Source organism: Sesamum indicum, linkage group LG3 (assembly GCF_026168435.1).
Source record: "Sesamum indicum cultivar Baizhima isolate 11 linkage group LG3, ASM2616843v1, whole genome shotgun sequence".
NCBI lineage: Eukaryota > Viridiplantae > Streptophyta > Magnoliopsida > Lamiales > Pedaliaceae > Sesamum > Sesamum indicum.
In genome coordinates, this window is record NC_142659.1 from 26653956 (window position 1) to 26676516 (window position 22561).

Consider the following 22561-nt stretch of genomic DNA (forward strand, 5'->3'; position numbering starts at 1 on the left):
AATTATAATATTTTTTATCCTGTAAAATAAAAATTGCAGCACATTTGTTCATTGGCAAGATTTCATTTTAGGAACTATAAAAGTTAAGCCCTCCTAGCAAGTACAACTATAAAGTTGGTAAATTACAACAAATTCTCATAAAATTTGATATATTTACGAATGTCTGTTCATTATTTAAAAAATTATCAATATCTATAATATTTAATGAATATAATCCCAAGATGGAGACCTGAAATAGTTAAATTTACCCTTATTATATTCTTTTAAAAAAGAATTATAAAAGAATTGGATGAGGGAAGTGAAAAAAATTTGAAAATTATAAAAAAATATTCAACCTATTAAAAAATTAAAAACAAATAAGAGTATAATACATGATTTACAATAATATTTTTATCAGTTTACCATAAAAAGATTAATAAAAATTTAACAAAAACTAATAAATTTAACTAGTTGTTAGACAATCGTTAAAATCAAGAGGTAGCGATCATTTTAAATAATAAAAATGTTTAAAATTATATTAATTTTTTGAAAAATTCGTTTATATACCTTATTTTTTATTTAAAAATAAAATACGAATCATTTAAAAGGATTTGTTTTCACCTTGCCAATCATAAGCGACCACATCACCGACAGCTGTGTTGAACGGCTGTCAACAACCCACCCCTCCCGACGCAGCAAGAGGCAAACAACTTACACCGATTCCCGTCCGTAAATTTTGCCCACGCACTTAATCCAACGGCTGGGAAGCTTTTGCGATTTGCAGTTGGCCATCGCAGTGAATCAGAGCCTTAACCATCACTGCGAGCCACGTGTCGGTCCATTACACCTTTCACTTGTAATCACCTGTCAGAAACCAACTCGCATCGAAGATAACAAAAAATTCCGCAGCTTTTCATCTCGATTCCAACTTACAAACAAATTTCCTCCCACTTTCTCTCTGCTCGTTTGGTTGGTTTTTGGATTTGGGTTCTCCTTTTCCCGGAATTTTCTTGTATTTTAGAGTGGGAGAAACGGAAGAGGAAGATCGTCTGGAATTACGCTATTGATTTGAGTCTATATTGGTGTGGTGGCATAAGGATTGCGTATTTTGTTGCTGTAATTTGTAATTTTTGTTTCAAATTTCAACCGGGTTTTTTCTATCTGTTGGTTTTTGAGGGATTGGACTTGATCTCGGAGAATCTCCAGACTCTGGGCGAGTGTAATTTGTTAATTAAGGGTGTGGATTTGGTTTGGCGTGGTGGAATTCTGATCTGGCGTTAGGGAGTGCAGGGCAGGATCTTGTTGGAGTTGAAAGATTGAGGGATCCTTTTTGTGAAGTAACAGAAGTGGGGTATTGATTTATATTTTGTCATCTGCTCTCTGAGAAAAAAGTTGGCAAAGAGGGACTTAGTTGATCAAGATTTGAGGTGCTTTGAGCAATTCATTTGGAGTTATTGGTTGATATTGATTAGGGCTTTATTCTTCTGCAATTCCGGGGTGCTTCTAGTAGGAAAGTTCTTTAATCTTGCATAAGGGGTTCGAGTGATTTCATTGAAGTTGGATCTTCTGAGTGTTTGATCTTGTTAAGCAAACCTAGATTGATGGTCTGTGTAAGTAGTATGGCAGCAGGTGCTCATTTGTCTCCTCGGTTCGATAATGTAGAAGGTGGTTATAGTAATGATAGAAGTAAAGAATCTGTTGTGGAAGATGAAATATCAGAAACCTCCGATGCATTGAAGCAAACATCGAATAGCAAACCTCCACGGCATCTTTCAGTTGTGCGGCATTCGATCAGCACCACTGTGCTAATGCCGGCCTCGGAGTTGGTGAGTGGACTCCTTTCGTGTTCTAGTTTTTCAGTTTTATTAAGAGATATGCTCCTTTTCTAACAAGTGGTATTTAGTTCTCCAACTCGTTTTTGGGAATTATTTGTGTATGTGCTTAATCATGTATAATGTGTGCGTTGCAACATGATGACTTATGATATCGACACTTAATTGAAGTTAATATATGAGTTTTGGGGTTTAGAACATGTCCAAAGATTGATCAATTTTCTAGCTCTTATGGCTAGAAGGGCTGATGCATTAGGGATTTGGGGTAGGAATGTTTATCTGCGGACTCCTGCATCTTAAGTGTGTAATAATGAACTCTATGATCCTTGGTTGATGAAATCTACTTCCTGATTCGAAGCTAAGGCTTCTTGTATTCCATAAATTTCTAAGTTGTCCATGAAAAATCTTTTGATGATCGTGTTCTTTCCAGCCACCCAAACACCTTGTTTTACATTTTCTTTTTTCTGTGTCATATAAGATGTTGATCGTGAACTAAAATTTGGGAGGCGGAAACAAAACATTACCTTAAGGAAATGCCAATAGATAGGAAACATATACTTGATTCAAGCTTCATTACATACTTCCACCATTTCAGAAGCAAGCCCCTGAATTTTTTCCGTCCACTAATCTTATTCAGTGTTTGTGTTAGTGACCCAATATCTTCATTCTTCTTTCTATATGATGTGGTAAATGGACCAAACCTAATACTTTCTTGTTATATTTACAAGGATTCTGCTGTTGGAATGACTTCCCCATCAGATGTAATATCAAGCTATATACCAGTTTTTCGGTCTGGAAGTTGTGCTGAGAAAGGACCTAAGCAGTACATGGAGGACGAACATATCTGCATAGATAACTTGCCTCAACATTTAGGTGATGCTGCCGGTTTCCCTTCATCTGGAGCTTTCTATGGGGTAAGTTAATTTGGTTATTCTGTATTTGACCAGATGCATCAGTGGGAATAACCATAAAAATCTCCTTCTCAATTACTTAACCATTTGAGTCGTTGCTGAGAGCATTAGCTTCCTTGGTTTTCTCACACTTTGAAACATACCAAGCTCACGTAGCTACTTGAGAAAAAATCTATCTGCTGGTGCGAGAAGTTCATTCTGAAATGTTAGGCGATGACAAACTTGCACCATTTCAAAAGAGACAAATACAAATTCAAGACTGACCACTAATTTCTGAACCCCTATGGAGAGAGCCAGCTTTTGTAAAGGAGGTCTCAATGCATCAGATTCTATGTCATTTTTCGCATATATGCTTGCTGGTTAAGTTAAGAATATTCACTACCTGATTCCGATCCGCAAACAATGAACAAAGAACAATCACCATTTAGGGGCGGTCTTAAATAGAACCCTCATGTAATGCTTGTATAATTACAGTTTCAGAGTTGGGAGATCTAAATGTTATATATCTTGAAATAGGGTTTTGTCATAATTATTGTATTATCATAGAAGTTATCAAGTTTTCGGTCGTCTTTAGTTCCTTAATCTTTTGCTTATTACTTGCGTTCTGTTTTTATTGATCAGCACTGTATGTTAGCAGGTATTTGATGGTCATGGAGGTACAGATGCAGCATCTTTTATCAGGAATAATATTCTTAAGTTTATAGTTGAAGACTCCTTTTTCCCAGCTTGTTTGGAAAAAGCAATCAAGAGTGCATTTCTTAAAGCAGATTATGCATTTGCTGATGATAGTTCCCTCGACATATCCTCTGGCACCACAGCGTTGACTGCATTCATATCTGGAAGGTGAAAAGAACTAGAGTTTTATTCTTTTTTCTTTGCATTTGTAATCAGATTCATTAACATAGATAAATCTGGCTGATTTCATGTTATGTGTCTACAGAAGGAATTTAAGCTGAATAACATTATAACCTGATTCTACTCTCTGCAGAAAAATGGTAGTTGCCAATGCTGGAGATTGTCGGGCTGTTCTTGGTAAGCGAGGTAAAGCAATAGAAATGTCGAAAGACCACAAGCCTAACTACACATCCGAAAGACTCAGAATCGAAAAACTAGGAGGAGCAGTGTATGACGGCTACCTTAACGGCCAACTATCCGTATCACGTGCCTTAGGGGATTGGCACATGAAGGGCTCAAAAGGCTCTGCTTGCCCTTTAAGCGCAGAGCCAGAGTTGCAGGAGACACTATTAACAGAGGATGACGAGTTCTTGATTATGGGATGTGATGGGCTATGGGACGTTATGAGCAGCCAGTGCGCCGTCACAATGGCTAGGAAAGAGTTGATGCTTCACAATGATCCGGAAAGATGCTCAAGAGAACTAGTCCGCGAAGCACTGAAGCGACATACATGCGACAACTTAACAGTTGTAGTGATCTGTTTCTCCCCAGATCCTCCACCCCGAATCGAAGTTGTTTCTAGTCGTGTCCGCAGGAGTATATCAGCCGAAGGGTTAAATCTGCTAAAAGGAGTCTTGGAAGGTAACCTGTGAGAAGATTTTATGACCGGCTGCCTCCCTCTTTCTTCCACGGTCCGCGTGCAGCTCTCTCGCGTCTGATACTTTCACCAGTGTACATTTGATTAAAGTGGTGTTGTATCAATTGGATGAATCAAATGTTGAGCTTTTCAGCTGCTAAGGATGATTTCTGCTGGTGTACATATAGGGGTCAGAGCCATGTTACAGTCCTGAGAAGCATTTATTTACCATGAAAATTTACAGATTGCTGATTGCTTTCTCTGTGCAATTAGCAGCACCAAATTGGATAGTATTCTGCCCCCAGTCAAACCCTAATTCCTCCAATGTATATATCTTAGATAAAAATAAATATATGCTGATTTGATCTACGAAATCTATACCCAATTGCTCAAATATTTAAACCCTATAATTTCTAAAATAAAAGTATATATAGAATGTTATACTATAACCATTTCCAAAAAATTGGCCTCAAATCTTGTTGAATTTGTTTATTTAGGGTCATGGAAGGCTGGTTTATTTTTATAGTGCTGTATGTCGAACCTGTTCATTTGCCTGATTTAGATTTGACATTTCTTAAACTGAACAACTACAAATTTTATACTGTAGCAAATATATGCCAAAAAAATTGTATTTTTTAATAAATTGGCCTTTTGAAGATACTCCAAAGTTTCCTTTATAAAGCAAATGTTATTATATTTATGATGTCATTGGATGTTTTTCTTAAAATGTGTACTACACTATCAAATATAATACAATATCGTGTAATTAGATCTAATATCATGATGTTGTAATAAAACCCTGTCTGAAATAGAGTTTCTTTTTTCACCCTGTGTACATAATGAGACGTTTTGACTGAATTTCTAAAAAGGTCTTGTAAGATAAGATGGCAAATTTTATTTTAAATTTTTCTTGAAATGCTTGACAAAATAAAGTGATGAAGCTTATAAGGATGCTTAGTAATAGCAAATCTGTAATTAAATTAAAGGAGTTTGTTAAAATTTTAAAAATAAATTAGAAACTCCTTTAATATTTTTCAAAGAATTTATAGGCTTCTAAAATCTTAGGTCTAGCTCTTTTTTAGAAAATTTTTCCAAACCTTTTGTAGGATTTTATAAGAGCTTATACATCTTAAAAAGTGTTCTAGGAAAGTTGATAAGTTCATCCAAATACCATTTTAAAGTGACATGTTAATAATGCAATCTTAAGTTCATCACTTCATTCCTAAAGGTTATGTTGTTTTGGTTGAAGTTTCTTCATGCTGTTGCTAAACTAAGGTCCTACATCAAATAAATTCCAACTTAGGGAAATCCACACCCAATAATTATAAAGTCATCGATTCAAATCCCATTAACGTATTCGTAATAGTTGTTAATTACTTATAAATATTTAATATTTGATGATATTTCGAATATTCTTTTCCAAAGGCCAAAGATGAAGTCTATTACAAATCAACCCAAAAAATTAAGTCCAAATTAACACAGCACCAATAGGCTAGGAAGCAACATTACCTTCAACTTGCTGGTGAAACGACAATCAAGCCAAACCCAATTATAGCCTGCTAATAGCCCATCCAACTCAGCCGACATGTCAGCCACATTCTACATCTTGAATGACACATCACTACCAGAACACATCTGCAGGGATAATTATGCCAGTTGTAGTATGCTATATGAAGTTTGTTCCACTTCCCCTATTTTCGCCTTCTTCATTGCTGATATGGCAGATTCCTTTCATTCTGGAGTGGGGTTCATACGATGGCATACAGTTGGATCAATCTTATGACAAGAAAATTGATATCTTAAGAAATTTGGGGATATCTTAACCACTCTCAATTGTTTCCTCGATTCTCATCCTACTCTTATAAATACCAGTCTAGGTAGGTCAATGAAGGTAAGTAAGTCATCAACTCGTTTTCAACTATAATTTGACTCTCACGCATAATTTTCAATGCACTTGTTCAAATCTTTTGCCATTTTATACACGATCTGTACATATTTCATTATCAGCTTGCTAGTCTTACGATTTTATTTATAGTTCCTGTTCTTTTGCTCCAAAACACTTCATTGGCTTTCATTAAAGTGTTAATCCCTATTTTGTAGGTCAACCCTTCAATACTAGTAAAACATTCAGAAGATCCTCCGATTTCATAAAATGTTATTGGACTCTGATAAGCATCAATATTAATTGTTATAGTTATTAATTATTGAAACCTATAATATAACTATAATCTATTTATTGACAAAGCATGTTTAGGTACAAAATCTAAAGTGTCAAATGAAGAAATGTACAAAGTATAGAAAAAAAAGGCATATATAAGTGATTGGGTTATACTAAAACAAGTGAGGCCAAAATTATGGTGAAGGGGTTTGCATAAATGTGGAAGAACCAAAACCAAATGACAAGTCACAATCTAAAATCTACCACACTAATTGCAACCTACCTAACTCATCACCACCATAAATATTCCTAGGAGTGAGGAGGGCCCCTAAAAAAATAAATAATTAAATAAATAAAGGGCCCCTCTAACTCTATCATATGTTGCTAATTAAACCCCTATATATATATGTCTTAATCATCATCCTAATTAACTAACCACCCCTACCAAATTAGTTTAAATGCAAAAGTTTCTAGTTCAAATTCATATTTAAGTTAAGTGAATTGATAATTTTCAAGTGATATTTTTAATAAAATTGAAATATTAAGGTCATTTAAATAAGGGTTTGATGTATACGTATATTTCGATAGTCTATATAAATTCTATTTTGTCGCGCAAGATTTTTTTTTCTTTTATTTAAATTTAGATAAGTGGTGTGAATTTTCTTTTCTTTATTAAAATAATATATTTGGATAACTTAGTTAGTAATATAATTTGAATTTATTTTTGTATATCATAATGATTTTTATTTTATGTTTATTGATTAGCCGCTATTCTTGAAAACATACGTTTTGCTTTTGCATATTAGGACTCGGACTACCTATGTACTTGTCATTTATCTAATAACATCCAAGAACACGCGTTTTAGCAATTTCTAGAAGCATAATTATGGACATTTAAAATTATTAGGTTGATCTCGCTCATGAGACACGTATACCCAAAAAGTAATTGAGTATCGGATGGACCAAAGAGAGTAGAGGAATGATCGGGATATGCTCATTTCCCATCTCCTCAAACATTGGTTCGAGGCATCTTCTCTACTCCTTCTTACCCTGAAAAAGCAAGGGGAAGGCAAAAAAGCGCCCTCGAAGTTGCATAAAAAGACTTCTATTGCTACGTAACAGTAAAGCAGGATGCATTTTGCATAATTAATGAAATGCTTAGAGTATCTCTATTTTAATTTTTAATTTTTAAATTCTTTAACAATTAAGTATTTTGATATTTTAAAATTTTATTTATTTAACAATATAATTAGCTAGCTTCTCTGACAACTAAATTCAAATGTAACCATTTGAAAATCTTAGTGAATTTAATTTGGAGTAAACTTTTGAAAAATATAATATTCTTTTTTCAAATCAAACTTATGTTATTTCACTATACTTTTTTATTTGTGTATTTAATTGATATTAAAAAATCAATTATTTGTTGTTGCTGGTGGCTAAGGGGCTGTTTGGCCAAACTCAATTATAAGATATTACAAATTTATACATCATATAAGATGTTTTACGAGTTTATAATGATAAATTTGCAATTTGTTTGAAGAAAACCGAACTAATTTGTTAAAAAAACTACTTATAAGCTTGTAACATTTTGTATTTGGATTTTAAAAATTCTTTCTCCAAAAAATTACAGAACAGTGTACAACGTATTATAAGTTCTAAAATTTTATTTATCCAAACGCTCTATAAATTCTGCCAACTTATTTATCTAAATACCTTAAAATCTTATTTTTAATATAAAATTAATATTTTTAAGCTTTTCAGATATTTTATAAAATATAGAAGTTTATAAAATATTTCAACACGTTTGAATATAAAGAAACATGTAACTATTAAAAGTAAATATATACCTATATTTGTAGGACTCATGTTAAATTATATAAAATTTATAATTAGTAAATATTACTCCCTACATATCATAATATATTAATATGACTAAAATTACGTAATATGTTTGTTGAATCAATATATTAATATGACTAAAATAATGAATTAAATTACAGCGAACTTATAAACTCACATAGCGAAATACGTGTAATGGAACTCGAACTTATAATTTTCAACTTATTTATAAGACCTTAATTTTTTAATTACTAGATAAAGACATCATTAATTTTTAAGAAAAAAAATTATATGTATCGGATCCATGTTAATGATCAGATCCGTTATATTTGCATAGCCCGACAAATTTTCACAATGGATTCATATATATTAATAATTTCTTAGTTTTGTTGCAAAATCTTAGACTGAAAATGGCCTAAAATAAGAAAATGGGTAAATTACATTCACATACCTCGAGTTAGGCTTAATTATATGAACACCCTATATTTTTTGTAAAATTAATTTATTATTTTTTTTGTTCCATGTGTAATTACAAATACACCTCCTTATTTAGTGTCGAAACTTTACACAAATACCCATGAGATAAATTACACTAACCCTTCTGAGGGGTTGTATTGTAATTTTTCAAATAACATGACATGTTTTTGTAATTAAAACCAGTCTCAGAAAGAGTAGGTGTAATTTATCTTAAAAAAAAAAAAGAACTTACTGTGGTCTGTGGGACTATTCAATATAATAGTTTCATCAGCAAATAAAAAAAAGGAAAGAAAAAAACAAAGGGATCATTATACTCTCTTTCGTGAATATTAACAAAAAAGATGAAGGAAAATTTATATCTATCCCAATTGACTTATTATTGACATCAAACAAAATTTTTTCCTGACCAAACTATCATTATACCTTTTTACAAAAAAAGTTGAATGAAAATTCTTGCCCAGATCAGATTTGACCGAACCAAACCAATCACAGAATAAGTTTGGTGGGTCACTTTTCCTGAACTGTACATCAACCACACGACAAATGTATTGCACTTGCCACATGATTGGTTCAAGTTCGGCTGGATTGGGTCTAGATTAGAATCCCCCCTAATAAAAGTATTTTGAATAGAAAATATTTATTTAACCTGCAATATATTAGTAATAAATTAATAAAAGAAAATAAATTCTCATTCCACTTTTTTACTAATCAATAAATTCGATCTGTTTTGGTTGATAAATAGTATTATTTTTAATTTTTTTAAATAATATAAAATTTACTTATAATTATACTAAATTTAAAGATAGTGTGGTGTAATTATTCCAAAACAAAATCAACAAAAAAACCAGACACAAAAAAGATCAGGCGGCAGGGAGAATGCAAGTGCCCAAATATATATATGTATGAGAAGAAAGACTGGAAGAAAGAGAGAGAGGTGAAGCTGATGTCGCTTTTGCAATTATCAATTTTATCAGGTTGGTCGTGTCACCACTTCACTTTTCCCAAAAAAAAATCCATTCCCAACCAACATAAAGGAGAGAAAAGAAAATGCCCATCATGCTAAAAAAGAAAAAATTATTCTCAAGCATGATAATTCCATGTTCACTCCATAAATTATATGATTTTTATATGGCCAGAGGGCTAAAGATTTGAGCTTTTATGCAGATTGGATCTCATGGGCTTGCCCTTGATTTTTTCTGGAGTGAATCTTGAGATGGGCTCTGGGGTGTGAGCTTGGGATTGTGGTGTTTGGGGATGTCGTTTCAGGTTCTTTCCCTTTTCTTGCTGGTTTTTATTTTTGTTGAAATTCACCTGCTGCTTTCTGTTTGTGTGTTCCATTTTCTTGCATTTATGTGGTGGTGTTTGTGTCTCTGCTGTGTTAGTATGTGTGTGTTCCTGAGATGTTTAACGCATTCTTGATTGTTGTTCTGAAATTTGGTCAGGGTTTTAGTGGGTGGGTGGATCTGCGGTTTTGATTTCTTGAGCTCGTTGACTCTCCATTTATGTGTGTGTGTTTTGTGGTGATTTATTTTCCCTTTTCTGAAATGTGTGACCATCTTGCCGGAACACTTTTTCATTGATAAATCAGAATTTTAACTCACATCACAGAGAGAGAAGGGGTGTGAGCACAGGCTCACAGATTAGGATTTCCCCCATGGGTATGTATACATACAAGCATTATAGGAGTACTTGTAATTCTTTTTCAGTTTCCTTTTGATTTTTCTGGGTTCTTGACTGTTAGAGGTTCAGTTCTTTGGAAGTAGAACACTGGAATTGAAAGTTGTAGTAACTTAGATTTCTTGTCTTGAAGAAGAGAACGAACCGAGTTCTAGGTTCAAATGTGGAGTTTGCCCTAAGAACCACGAGGTAGATAGAAGTTTTCTTTGGAAAAACAGCAAAATGCAACCCTGTGACCCTCTCGTTCATTATATGCATTTATGTATATTTTCATGTAGAGCAACTATCTGAATTATCTGATAAAATTCTTGATTGTCTATTAAGAAAGATACTCTGTTGTCGCTTGGGAACATCCTTGTACAATCTTCTGCTTCATTTCTGGGTTATAAGGGCTAAAATCTCTCCAACATGTTCATGTAGGTCAATATACAAGATGGGAATGAATGGTACCTGGTTTGCTAGATGGTTTGTGTTTTTATTTCTTGTTGTAGAATAAGGATACAAGATGACCTCTCAAAGATTAACAGGAGAACAACTTATTGATCGGGATTTTGAGTCTTTGAGCGTATCGAAGCGTCTTGTCAGAAGTGTGAGCCAGAAACTGAAAAGAAAGAACCATATATCAAATGAAGGTTCTGATGAGGATGAGATGACTGGTGTTTCTTTGAGATGTCTTACCCTTTATGGCAGAGGTGGAGGTTGCAAAGTAAGTGCTGACATGGGGGAAGAGCTTGGGGATCCAAGCACTAGAAGGAGATCAAGTGCAAGTGAGGAAGGAAAAGGTTATAGTACGATTTGTGGAAAAGAGGAAACGACTGTTGTTGATTGCTTTTCCCATGGGATGAAGGAGAAATTCTTCAGAAGGAACAACAGAAGGCTCTTAGCGTATAATGATGTGGAACAAAGCAACAGCATGAATGCGTGCCTACCTGACGACATTCTTGAAATGTGCTTGGTGAGGCTCCCACTGGCAAGTCTCATGAATGCTCGGCTTGTCTGCAAGAAATGGAGAAACTTGACTACGACGCCTCGGTTCATGCAGATTAGGAGGGAAGGCCTATTTCAAAGTTCATGGTTATTTCTATTTGGTGTCGTTAAGGACGGCTATTGTTCTGGAGAAATACATGCATTGGATGTCTCCCTAAACCAATGGCACAAGATAGATTCTCATACTCTAAAAGGAAGGTTTCTGTTTTCTGTTGCTAGCGTCCAGGATGATGTCTACGTAGTTGGTGGTTGTTCTAGCTTGACTAACTTTGGAAGGGTGGATCGGAGCTCATTCAAGACACATAAAGGAGTTTTGATATTTAGCCCCCTGACTAAGTCATGGCGTAAAGTCGCAGCTATGAAGTACGCCAGGTCATCGCCGATTTTAGGAACTTCAGAGGTTAATCCAGATTGTTTTATCTTTAGAAACCAACAAAATCGATCAGACAGACGCTTTTACAGGCCAAGAGTTGGTGGTGTATCAGATGTTTATGAGGATCCCCACAGACTTTCAGTTAGACGCCAATCTAGGCATTCTCTTGATGAAAATGACGTCTCATTGTTTCCCAGTATCAAGCCATGCAAGTTTGTCAGGCAAAAAACTGAAAATTCATCCAGCAAAGATGGTAGAAAGTTCATAATGATTGCTGTGGGAGGTCTCGGGTCTTGGGATGAACCATTGGATTCTGGTGAAATATATGATCCCATATCAAATAAATGGACGGAGATCCAGAGGCTACCTCTAGATTTTGGAGTGGCTTGTTCTGGTGTCGTGTGTCATGGAATGTTTTACGTTTACTCAGAAAGCGATAAGCTTGTCGGGTATGACATGGAAAGGGGATACTGGGTCAGGATCCAAACCACTCCAAGCCCGCCCCGTGTGCATGAGTACTACCCAAAACTCATCTCCTGTAAGGGTCGGCTTTTTATGCTGTCTGTCTCGTGGTGTGAGGGAGATGGTCAAATTGGCCGGAGAAACAAAGCAGTGAGAAAGCTCTGGGAGCTTGATCTCATGTATCTTACTTGGAAGGAAATGTCGACACATCCTGATGCCCCGATGGACTGGAATGCTGCATTTGTTGCTGATCAAGAACTGATTTTTGGTGTCGAAATGTTCAAAATTTTCGGTCAGGTTTTGGACTTTGTGACGATGTTTAATGTGTCTGATGCCGGAACAGGCTGGAATCACATCTCCAGGAACCATGCGACGCATGATTTGGATGCTTCTTCGTGCATGACCAAATCGATGGCTGTACTTCGTCTGTAAATAAGATAAGACCTGCATGTCTAATCTCCATTTATTCACACATTTTTTTTTTCTGAAAACAGACCATGGTATGATGTGATTCATGGTGTTCTTGACATTTCTCAATACATGTGGAGCTTTGCTATTAACACTGCATTTTTTTCCAATTTATGCATGGAAACAAGTTTTAATCCATCCTGCAACTAATCTTCTTGCACATGAGAAAATTGCAATTTTGCTCCCAAAATATTGGTGCTGCCTAATACAAAATCATTACAAATGGGAGTTATTAATTAGTGATAATCTTTCAATTAATTGCATTTGCTTAATGAATGATTCTGTAAGAGCATTCGGCCTATGAACACATGCCACGATATGTTCAACATCAACTCAAGTCAAGTCAAGTCAAGTTTCGACAGTTGAATTAATTGAGCAAGCAATCTCACAAACGTCAAGTTCTAAGAAGATAACAAAAATGCGTACGACCATATAGTTGATACATCAATTAAAACCATAATATATGAATGGTCTGCATAGTGAATGAAGACTTCACAAATATCAGCTAGTGAATGTTGGAAAAGTGTAAAAGATCCATCATCTATTTTTGTTGGTGATGGTCGAATTATCACTTTTCTTCATTACACTATTAGCGAGACAAATATTGGCAAATGACTAAAATTCTACCAAATAGATAACAACATCTAGCACAAATGTTGTTATGTTCTTCGTCTCTATGTATTGTCTCCCTCATATCGTCTTGCTTAGTTTTTTTTTTTTTTTTGGCCTCTGTTGTTGGTAATTTTCATTTCAAAGTAATGTGACACTGGCAAAATAATAAAAAACGTTTTACCTAAATTTTGATCTAAAGTCATTTTAATTACAATTGAGATTTGATATTTTTGGAATTTAACACGCAAAATTGATCGAACCTACAAGATAGAGTATTTGTAATTTTTAGATACGTATTTGGAATTTTCAATCTAACAAAAACACCATTGTACTTGTGCAAAAGCTCAAGAGGGGGGGGGGGGGGATGTTTTACCTAGTTATTTTAAAATTTTGAATTAAATGTCAATATATTAATGAAGTACACACACATAGCTATTAATGGTAGCCTACTTATAAATTTATTGACTTGATTATAGATAATCAAAGAGTTTTTATTTGCATAATTGATCATCTTTAATTACTTCTAATTAATTCTTAGAACATTATTTTCTCATCCATAATTATTTTAAGAGATAATTATAAATAATATTCTTCGTAATTTAAAAAATTTGAATTAAATGTCAATATAGTAATATTTTTTCTAATTTGTTGATATTAACAAAAAAATTGAAAATTTACCTCAGTGATCTTGTTGGCTTACTGTAGGTCTAATGATTATATATTTATTTGACCTGTAATAAGTTAATAATAAATTAAGTGGAATAAATATAAATTTTTATTTAATTTTTTTATTAATATAAATAAATTTTTATTAACGAATAAACTTATTTATTAGATAATTTTTGTTGGATATAACTTTTCAAAATACAAAAAAATCTACTAAATATTTCAACCAGCTGGTGTAATTATCCCTCATTTTAAAGATTACAACATAAGATGAATCAGTTTTCGTTATACGAATCATCAGCATGCCCCAACATCACCAAGTGAGCATTCAATCAGCAACACCGCAATCGTCAACAAACACGAGTTATAATTGAGGCTTGCAATCTTTGCCTGTTTCTCTAGTTCAGCATATACAGACTAATTCTGCAGAATCTGTTGTTAGAAAATGCAGAGCTCTGAGAATGGGGTCGAATCAAGAAACGAAGTTGCGGAAGGTGAACAACATATATTGAATTTCTTGGACTCGGTGGATTCTTACCTAATCCTTATGGATTCCTTATCTTCAGCTCTTCGCCAGGTGAAACAGTTTGATTTTCTTGATCCCTTTTTGTATTTACGTCATGAAAATAGTAATTTCCAGTCTTTTTTTTTTTTCCCGAATCTTTGATTCAATGGATTGACCATTTATTGCCTGGATCTTGTTCTAACACACCCTTTTGATTGTTACACAAAAAGATGTAATCTTGGTAATTCAATTTGAGAAGTAATCGTTTCGAAGCATGTGGAGGGTTTGATGGAAAGAAAAGAAAGATGTATGTGTTTGGAGTGGTCTCTTGCTTCTCATTGTGGCTAAAATTGAATTATTTGGACAGTTAATTCTTATGAAATATTCAGCATATAATATCTTCCCTATGTAGCAGCTTCAGCTTTCTGAGATTAGGTTTTCATTATATATTTGAGATTTTAGTCCACGATTTTATGCCCCTTAATTAAAGAGCTCTTTTTTTTTGTTGATTTTGATCCTCTTATGTGCCCTTGTTATATGGAAGCAGAAGATTGGTTTGCTTTAGAGAAAGGGACACTTTATGATATCTAAATTCTGTGTTTTGCAGGGATGGTTGGAGCTAGCTAGTGCTCGACATTCGATGGGTGCTTCGCGTGTCAACTGTGCTTTGTTTGACCTCAAATCTCACCATGCTTCAACAACAGTGCAAGTAAATAATGGTATTCTAATTCAATCTTCTCTTTGCAAGAAAAAAATATTATCCTGGTTGAATGCTATACAGGGAAACTATAAGATTCAAAGTCAGTTCTAAAAAACCAGTTGAAACTATGTGAATTAGTCTGGAGGTCTAATGCCTGAATTTTCACTTTATCAAATTTAGGAGATATGAATTTATAAGAATCAGAGAACAGACGCAAGGGTATAAAATTAAACTTGAAGTGTCTATTTTTCTCCCCGCTTCTCTTTGTTACATTCTGAAACTTTTCCAATTCCTCACATTTTCCCACAATGTGACCAGTAGAAAACATGCATTAGTATTTATCATGCCTTTGTAAAGGATTTTAATAATCTTTCCGGCTGGCCTGAATTCAGATTTGCCGCACTTCAAATTGTGCAAATGGGCTTCCTCAGATGATCCTGAAAAGTATTCTGAGGAAGGCAAATTTGAGGAGGATGAACTGTTCCAGAACAAGTCTGACGGCCCACGACATCGGCATCAGGGTACATCCTGGAACTCTGCTCCTTTGGTTTCAAATTCATAAATTGACTGTTCTATGAAGAATTTCCTTGGGTAGACTGCAAGTGAACTCAGGAAGACATCAGTATTTGTGCCTTAGTTCTTGTTTTCTTTGCCCCCTGGAAAAGAGTTCCAAACTTTTCTTTCAGCATTTTATGATTCCATAACTGTATAAAGCTTTAGTTCTTACCAGAAGATATTACTTTGTCAGTCAAAAGATGTTTGTGAGAGAAAACCAGATTTGACTTTACTATTTTTTACCGCCTTCTCTTACTTGATAGTCGTTCTTAACAGTCACAATATTTTTTTTCCCGCCTTCTCTTACTTGCTAGTTTCTGTGTTTTTGCTTGTAAAGAACTTCAGGAGAAAAGGACAGAAGAAGGTGGTGCATCTCCAGTTGGCACTGATAATCAGGTAAGCTAGCAACTGCTCCTTTGGGTATTTTTTTAAACACATGTTTTTCTTGTTGCAAATAAGTCAGTAATCCTGACCAGTATTGAACATAACTTTAAGCAATTTAACATGCTGTCCAAACTGTCCAGGGACTAAGTTCGGCACAGATCAGGCTAGATATGATTTCTTCACTATATGATCTGGTTTTGATGTTTAAGTGCAACTATTGTATCTGGAATCAATTATTTAGATCCAGAAACTATTTTTGCAGGCCCAGAAAGAAAGATTTAAAACACTATCGATGTTTGGAACTCTTGTCTCTCCTAAGCTTCGTGCAACCCAACTATCATTTGAGACAGGTAGCAGCATGCCTCCTTTCCTCTTAAACTGCTAATTGTTTGAGAGTCAAATAGCACTAATTCACATTTTCATTTTATGGGTGGAAATTACGTTATCAACAATAGACACCAAATGGCACCTCGATAAGAAAGCCGTAGTGGACTATGGGTTGCTGTAATTTCCTTTCTGTTTTTCAGAAAGAAAAAATTATATTTTGATGCCAAGTTATAGAATATTTAATTGACCTTGCAACTCCAATGTTCACCTCTGCACTGCTCCCTCAGTAAACCTCGCATTCTTTACCTAGTACCGTGTCTGCAATAGCATGCTTCTATTCATTCTCTGACCTGTTTTGTTTTTACTTTGGAAGCTCTCGAAATGCTGGTAGAGATATCAAATACACGAGCTTCTTTGCTGCATGCTTATGATCAAGTGCAGAAGGATCGGACGAACCCCAAATAATTATAGCTGGTTTCTCCACGTAGCTGTAGTTTAATTATTAGCTTATCTTTTCTCCATTTTTTTAGTAAAACTACTGATCACTTATTCAGGCACACGATCCTGGATTAGACATTTAGGCTCCACACCTCTGTACTTGCGCAAAGTGAAGTGCCTAAAACAAGCTTTGTTCTGATAGTGTTCTTTTCAATTTGCGCTTTATGTCAGAAAGAGCCAGATATGTAGAAACCAGTATCTTGTCTTTTTCAGGTCGATCGAAGGTTTTCTATTAGCATGAGCTATCTTCTAGGGATTCCGTACAACTAATAAGTCGTAGCTGAGTGAATAGAAAGCAATGCTTTCTGAAGCCCCCTTTTGTACTTTTAATGACTGTTTTCCTCATATTGTTCCGGGGTTTTGTCGAATGATATCTAGTCACAAGCACTTGATGACTAATAAACAAAGTGATTAGACATCAAAGATCAGCTGTTCTCATGCTGAAACTTGTTCGAGGTTCTGATTGCTACTGCGATAATGAGGGTGGACGGACTAGTCTTTTGTCAGAAAAACATTTCACGGAGGATTGAGCAAGAATCTTGTTAAGGAAGCTGTCCATTCCTGAGAAACTAAGGAATGTAGCAAGGGTCAACCTTTTGTCTATATTCGTTACTCGTTCTTTATTAGCTCTCGCTCGAGGTTATTAGTTTAAGGACAAGAATTACATCATTATGAGCTTCTTTCTTTATGTTGTTCCTGTTGGAGCTTCCTTAAGGGGTTCTAGGATGTGATGAAGTACTTGCTAGAGGATCCTTTCATAGCTGAACTTGTATTACCATACTCCAAATGCAGTCTTTTTATGTTTGTTATAAGTCGAGTGGATCTTTAGTATGTTTCATGGATTTTTTTCTGTGGCTTGAGAGGGCTGTTTGCTGGTGTCTTATAGGATTTTTGCTTTTTTCTTGATGAATAAACTCCACATGGATCCTGCAACATGAATCGGTTATCATTATCCTAATTTGGGATAGTTACGATTTTGGTTCTCAAATAATTTTTTTTACGTAATTTTGATTCTCAAACAATTTGAAATTGCAGTTTTGGTCCTCAAACTGTTGTTTTTTTAGTGGTTTTAATCTTTTCGTTAATAAAATCACTAAAATTAATGGAAGCTTCATTTTAAGGGAAAAAAATAGCCATTTTTCTCTCTTGAAGCTTATATGAAAAATTTATTGTTTAAATTCATTATATTTATTTTCTCTCTCTTGAAGCTTGAAGAAAAATGACATAAATGAGTGCATTGAACCAAACTTTGAAAAATACCACAAAACGAGAGAAAAATGATTTTTCCCCCTTTCAAATGAAACCCTTATTAATTTTTAACGATTTTTATTAATGAAAAGACTCAAAATACCAAAAGAACAATAATTTAAAAACCAAAATCATAATCTTAAATTGTTTGAAAACCAAAACTGCATTAGTAACTTTGGCTTTTATGTGGAAGTATCAGTGGCTTTTACTGACCCTTCTGGGTCAAAACATTACCAACTCGTTGTCTTTCCCTAATCAGGTGCAACACATCAATGTAGAGATGAGGGGCTCTTTGCTCCTCCTATTTGAGGTTAGTTTGGATAAATCTTGGAAGTAATAATAAACTATATCATATTACGAAATTTAATTCTTTCATTTTTTGAAAAACGACTACAAAGAGTTCCGTACATCTTAAAGAATTTATATTTCATTTAGAATGTAAAGCTTACTTATTTCCTATCTTTTCCTTATTCATCGCTTCCTCGATGGGTAATTTCATTATTCCAATAAAAAATTCTTATATTATACTATATATAATTGAAGATAGGTGAATTGATAACTCAATTATTTGGTATTTCAATTTAATATTTAATTTAATTTATTAACTTTCCACACACTCATCTAATTTTTAACTCCCCCATTATCTTTCCATAGTCATATTTTTAATTTCCATCTATTTTTTTGTCATTATTTTTTATGAATTTAATTTATTATTGAATATATATATATATTTAGAAATACAACTTTATAAATATTTTATTTTAAATAATATTTATAAAAATTACACACACATAAAATATAACACAAGAGAGGGCGGTCCAAATAGAATGTGTCAATCACGTGGCGGAAAATTTTAGATCCCGCCTAAAGCCACAAACCCGCTGATATTCAAGTGGGTTCGCGACTTGGAGGGTCAGTTTTCAATATTTTCAACTCCCCCTTTTAATAATCACATTCACGCCATATCTGCTTTCTCCCCGCCCCCTTGTTTTTCATTCTCTCCCCGAAATAAGAGAAAAAAAAAAACCCCCAAGGGAACCCCTAAACCTAACCCTAGGTTATTACTGCTTAAGGTAAGTTTGAATAAGCTGATTCGTTTCGTTTTTGCCTATCTTTTTTTTTTCTGCAATTTTGTTAGGTTTTTCGCTGTTTTGTTTGTCTGATTCTCTGTTTTATTTTAAGTGTTTCGTCATGAAGGGTGGAAAATCTAAGGCTGATTCGAGGAAGGCCGACAGCAGGTCAGCGATGTTTTCTTCTCTGTTTTTTGTGGATTTTGTTTTGCTTTTTGTTGTTTCGTAGATGTAGGTCGTGTGTCGCCGTGCTTAATGTGTTAATTGATGTGTCTAGTTATTTTCGTGAGTTTTTTATATGTTATCGTTTCGTTTTTTTCTTTTTCTTTTCTTTTTTTTTTAAATTCATTTCGCGTTTTGTTTTGAGGTTTTTATTTGAAGTCTATTATTATAGTCAGTAAATGTGTCGAATGGTTCAATCTCGGATTTAGATGTGTTCATTTCTTTAGTATGTCTCTTCCTTATTCTGTTTTTCTGTTTGTTCTTTTGTTTAATTGATTGTTTCTTTATGATTAGAATTAACATGAGTGTTGTTTTACTGATGGACCTGAGAGTTAGTTTAACCATTGTTGTTTTAACAATTTTTGCATTAGTTTTGTCCATTTCTTTGTATTTGTCTTTCTTAAAAAATTTCTAGGGACAAGTTTAAATGAGCTAGGCTTTCTATTTATGAGTTCTGTGGTGTACCTTTGACTCTGTTTTGATTGTTTGTCATTCATTATCGAATGTTGATGAGATAGATTGTTATTGATGTATAAACATTTCAATAGAAACTTGAGAGGCTAATCAGCTGAGCCTGGTGATGAACTAAGTTAGCATGAGAGTTACTATGATGTGTGTGACTGTTATTTCTCCAAACTTATGTTTCCTTAGCGATATAAAGTGATTAGTTTTTGAGAAAACTGCTGTCTGATTATTTTGAAGAACTTGGCAACTATTTTGTTATCCATTACTGTTTTAATGCTTTTATCATCACCCAAGTTTTTGTTTCTCGTTTTTTATAAATACTTTGAATTATATTGATAGGTCAGTTCTTTTTCCTTTATTTTTGGGGGTCTAGTTTGGTTTCTTTTATAAAGTTAGCATTTTTTTTGGCTTGTTTGATGTTTTCCGATTGAGCTATAAAATATCATTGATCGTGTGATGATAATGTCAGGCTTGCTGTGAAGAAACAGTCAAAGAAGGAGAAGAAAGCAGCAAAGGACCCAAACAAGCCAAAGAGGCCTCCAAGTGCTTTCTTTGTTTTTATGTATGTAAATCCTATTAGCACCTACTGACACCCCCCCCCCTCCTTTTCTTTTTTTAATTTGGTCTGCTTCATCGTTGATGCTTCTAATCTGTTGTATCATCCTAATAAAATTTGCAGGGAAGATTTTAGGAAGCAATACAAGGAAAAGCACCCTAACAACAAATCAGTTGCAGCTGTAAGTTGCTCTTTCTTTTGCTATCTCTTCAACTATCCTTTTTTGTTCTGTTTATGAATTCTGATACAGTAAATCGGCCAAATATAGGTTGGTAAAGCTGGTGGTGATAAGTGGAAGTCATTGAGTGATGAGGTAACATATTTCAGATTCCAGATATCTGAGGCCCCTATGTTGATAATCTGGCCTCGCTTTTGTGCTTGGGTGTATCCTTATTGACAGCGAACTTCTTATGTAACAAAACAAATTTAATATATTAGGAAAAGGCTCCATTTGTGGCAAAGGCAGAGAAGAGAAAGGAGGAATATGAACGAAAAATGGAAGCCTACAACAGAAAATTGGTAATCCACTTTTATTGCAATAATCCCACTTGTAATTACTAACACTAAATATTGTTTCCTATGACAAGTATGTTCTAGATGTTATACCATTGTTAAATTTGAAACTGCTAAAGTGGCTTTTGCACATTGTAACAGGCTGGAGGGGGTGATGATGAGTCCGACAAGTCAAAGTCTGAGGTTAATGACGAGGAAGATGAGGAAGGCAGTGGAGAGGTCAGTTGTGTATTAAGTATTCAATTCTGTCATTAACCAATAACGTTCCAGTTATGTTGACAGTAAATTTTTGCTCAATTTGATGTAGGAGGAAGAAGATGATGACTGAGTGCTGTGATGGATGATTCGATTAGAAGTGATTTTGATGCTCGGCTATAGTATATGTTGATTTCTTGACATTGACATTGACGTTGTCAATATATGTGGATGATTTTCTGGACATGGATAGGCCTTCACCTTCCCCACTTGATCTAGTGACCTGAATGAGTAGTTTATAATATGGGATACTTTGTTGCTTATGTTAACTGGTTAGACCATGGATGCTTATTATTGTAGTTTTAAATGAAAGGCTTAGTTTCTCCCTCAGTTGCACAGTTGTGTATATTAGTTTTGGGTATTTTTTTCTCAATTTATTGCTTATGTTTTGTTTCCTTTGGTATGATGGTGATGATGTTTTCTTCAATGTATGAAAAGCTTCTGTTATTGATCTACTTTCTACTATTGGAGATATTGAAACCTTGGAGTATTAATTTGTAGCATAATTTTGTGGATATAGGTAATTGTTGTATAAAGGTCTAATTTGAGAATCATTTTCTGATTTTTCTTTGTTTTATGTAACTTGTTCATTTGCAACAATGGAGTAACTAAGTAGGGTGTCTTGTCATACTTTTACTTATTTAATATGGTGAACTACGTATACGGCTTCAATACATACTGAATTCTTTACATGTATTGATGATACTATCAATCTCTGCCTTTGTTGAGTAATAGTGTCAGGTGGTCCAACTCTGGAGTATTTGAACCATATCATTAAATTTTCCCTACTTTTTTTTGTTCATTCAATTATGTGATGCATTTTGTTGCCGTGATGTAGGCTTTCTTCATGCATTTCTTTTCTTTCTATATTTTTCCTGCTCTGTCAGAGCAACAGATTTCCATTTGTGACAAACGTATGGCGTCTGTGGCTTGCAGTAGCTGTATTTCCTCATTTGCTGTGCCTCAGCCTGATTAATTGTCAACTTTTACATTTTCATCACTCTATGCAAATTGTTGTGTTTTCGTATTATCGGATTTTGTTCAGTTTCTAAGTAAATGTGGCTTTCTTTACGGGAAGACTCTTTGATCACTATGCCTGCGTTCTTGTCTTATCTTCTATTTGCTCCGACCCTAATAAATTGCTGTAGTACGAACTTGATGAGATCGCTAGGCGGTTCAGCGGTAGTTGGCTATATATTTAACCAGGATGAGGATTTACAGAAAAGAAGACGACCACGTACACGAGATAGCCCCAACATGAAAATCATAATAAAAGACACACCAAGTTCCC

At 34.3% G+C, this 22561-nt stretch overlaps 4 protein-coding genes across 6 annotated transcripts; all 4 read left to right on the top strand.

The window, feature by feature from the left end:
* Positions 1–836: 836 nt before the first annotated feature.
* LOC105158877 (putative protein phosphatase 2C 27) lies at positions 837–4627 on the top strand. Its single transcript, XM_011075778.3, has 4 exons — positions 837–1805; positions 2540–2725; positions 3360–3565; positions 3711–4627. The coding sequence occupies exons 1-4, from the start codon at positions 1581–1583 to the stop codon at positions 4267–4269; spliced, it is 1176 nt and encodes a 391-aa protein (XP_011074080.1). The 5' UTR covers positions 837–1580; the 3' UTR covers positions 4270–4627.
* A 4937-nt stretch (positions 4628–9564) lies between these two features.
* LOC105158878 (F-box/kelch-repeat protein At5g42350) lies at positions 9565–12786 on the top strand. 2 transcript variants are annotated; one of them, XM_011075780.3, is made up of 3 exons: positions 9565–9701; positions 9892–9993; positions 10825–12786. In XM_011075780.3, the coding sequence occupies exon 3, from the start codon at positions 10910–10912 to the stop codon at positions 12656–12658; it is 1749 nt and encodes a 582-aa protein (XP_011074082.1). In that variant the 5' UTR covers positions 9565–9701; positions 9892–9993; positions 10825–10909; the 3' UTR covers positions 12659–12786. The 2 variants fall into 2 exon arrangements, with proteins under 2 accessions (XP_011074082.1, XP_088734195.1); XM_088878069.1 differs by having other exon boundaries at positions 10932–12786.
* A 1429-nt stretch (positions 12787–14215) lies between these two features.
* LOC105158879 (coiled-coil protein) lies at positions 14216–17753 on the top strand. Of its 2 annotated transcripts, none has more exons than XM_020692222.2 (6): positions 14216–14549; positions 15085–15196; positions 15570–15698; positions 16070–16128; positions 16358–16466; positions 16817–17753. In XM_020692222.2, the coding sequence occupies exons 1-6, from the start codon at positions 14418–14420 to the stop codon at positions 16906–16908; spliced, it is 633 nt and encodes a 210-aa protein (XP_020547881.1). In that variant the 5' UTR covers positions 14216–14417; the 3' UTR covers positions 16909–17753. The 2 variants fall into 2 exon arrangements, with proteins under 2 accessions (XP_020547881.1, XP_011074083.1); XM_011075781.3 differs by having other exon boundaries at positions 14217–14549; positions 16379–16466.
* A 1348-nt stretch (positions 17754–19101) lies between these two features.
* LOC105158880 (HMG1/2-like protein) lies at positions 19102–21600 on the top strand. The gene is made up of 8 exons (XM_011075782.3): positions 19102–19262; positions 19372–19427; positions 20416–20508; positions 20626–20683; positions 20771–20815; positions 20941–21021; positions 21157–21234; positions 21323–21600. The coding sequence occupies exons 2-8, from the start codon at positions 19381–19383 to the stop codon at positions 21341–21343; spliced, it is 423 nt and encodes a 140-aa protein (XP_011074084.1). The 5' UTR covers positions 19102–19262; positions 19372–19380; the 3' UTR covers positions 21344–21600.
* Positions 21601–22561: the final 961 nt, after the last annotated feature.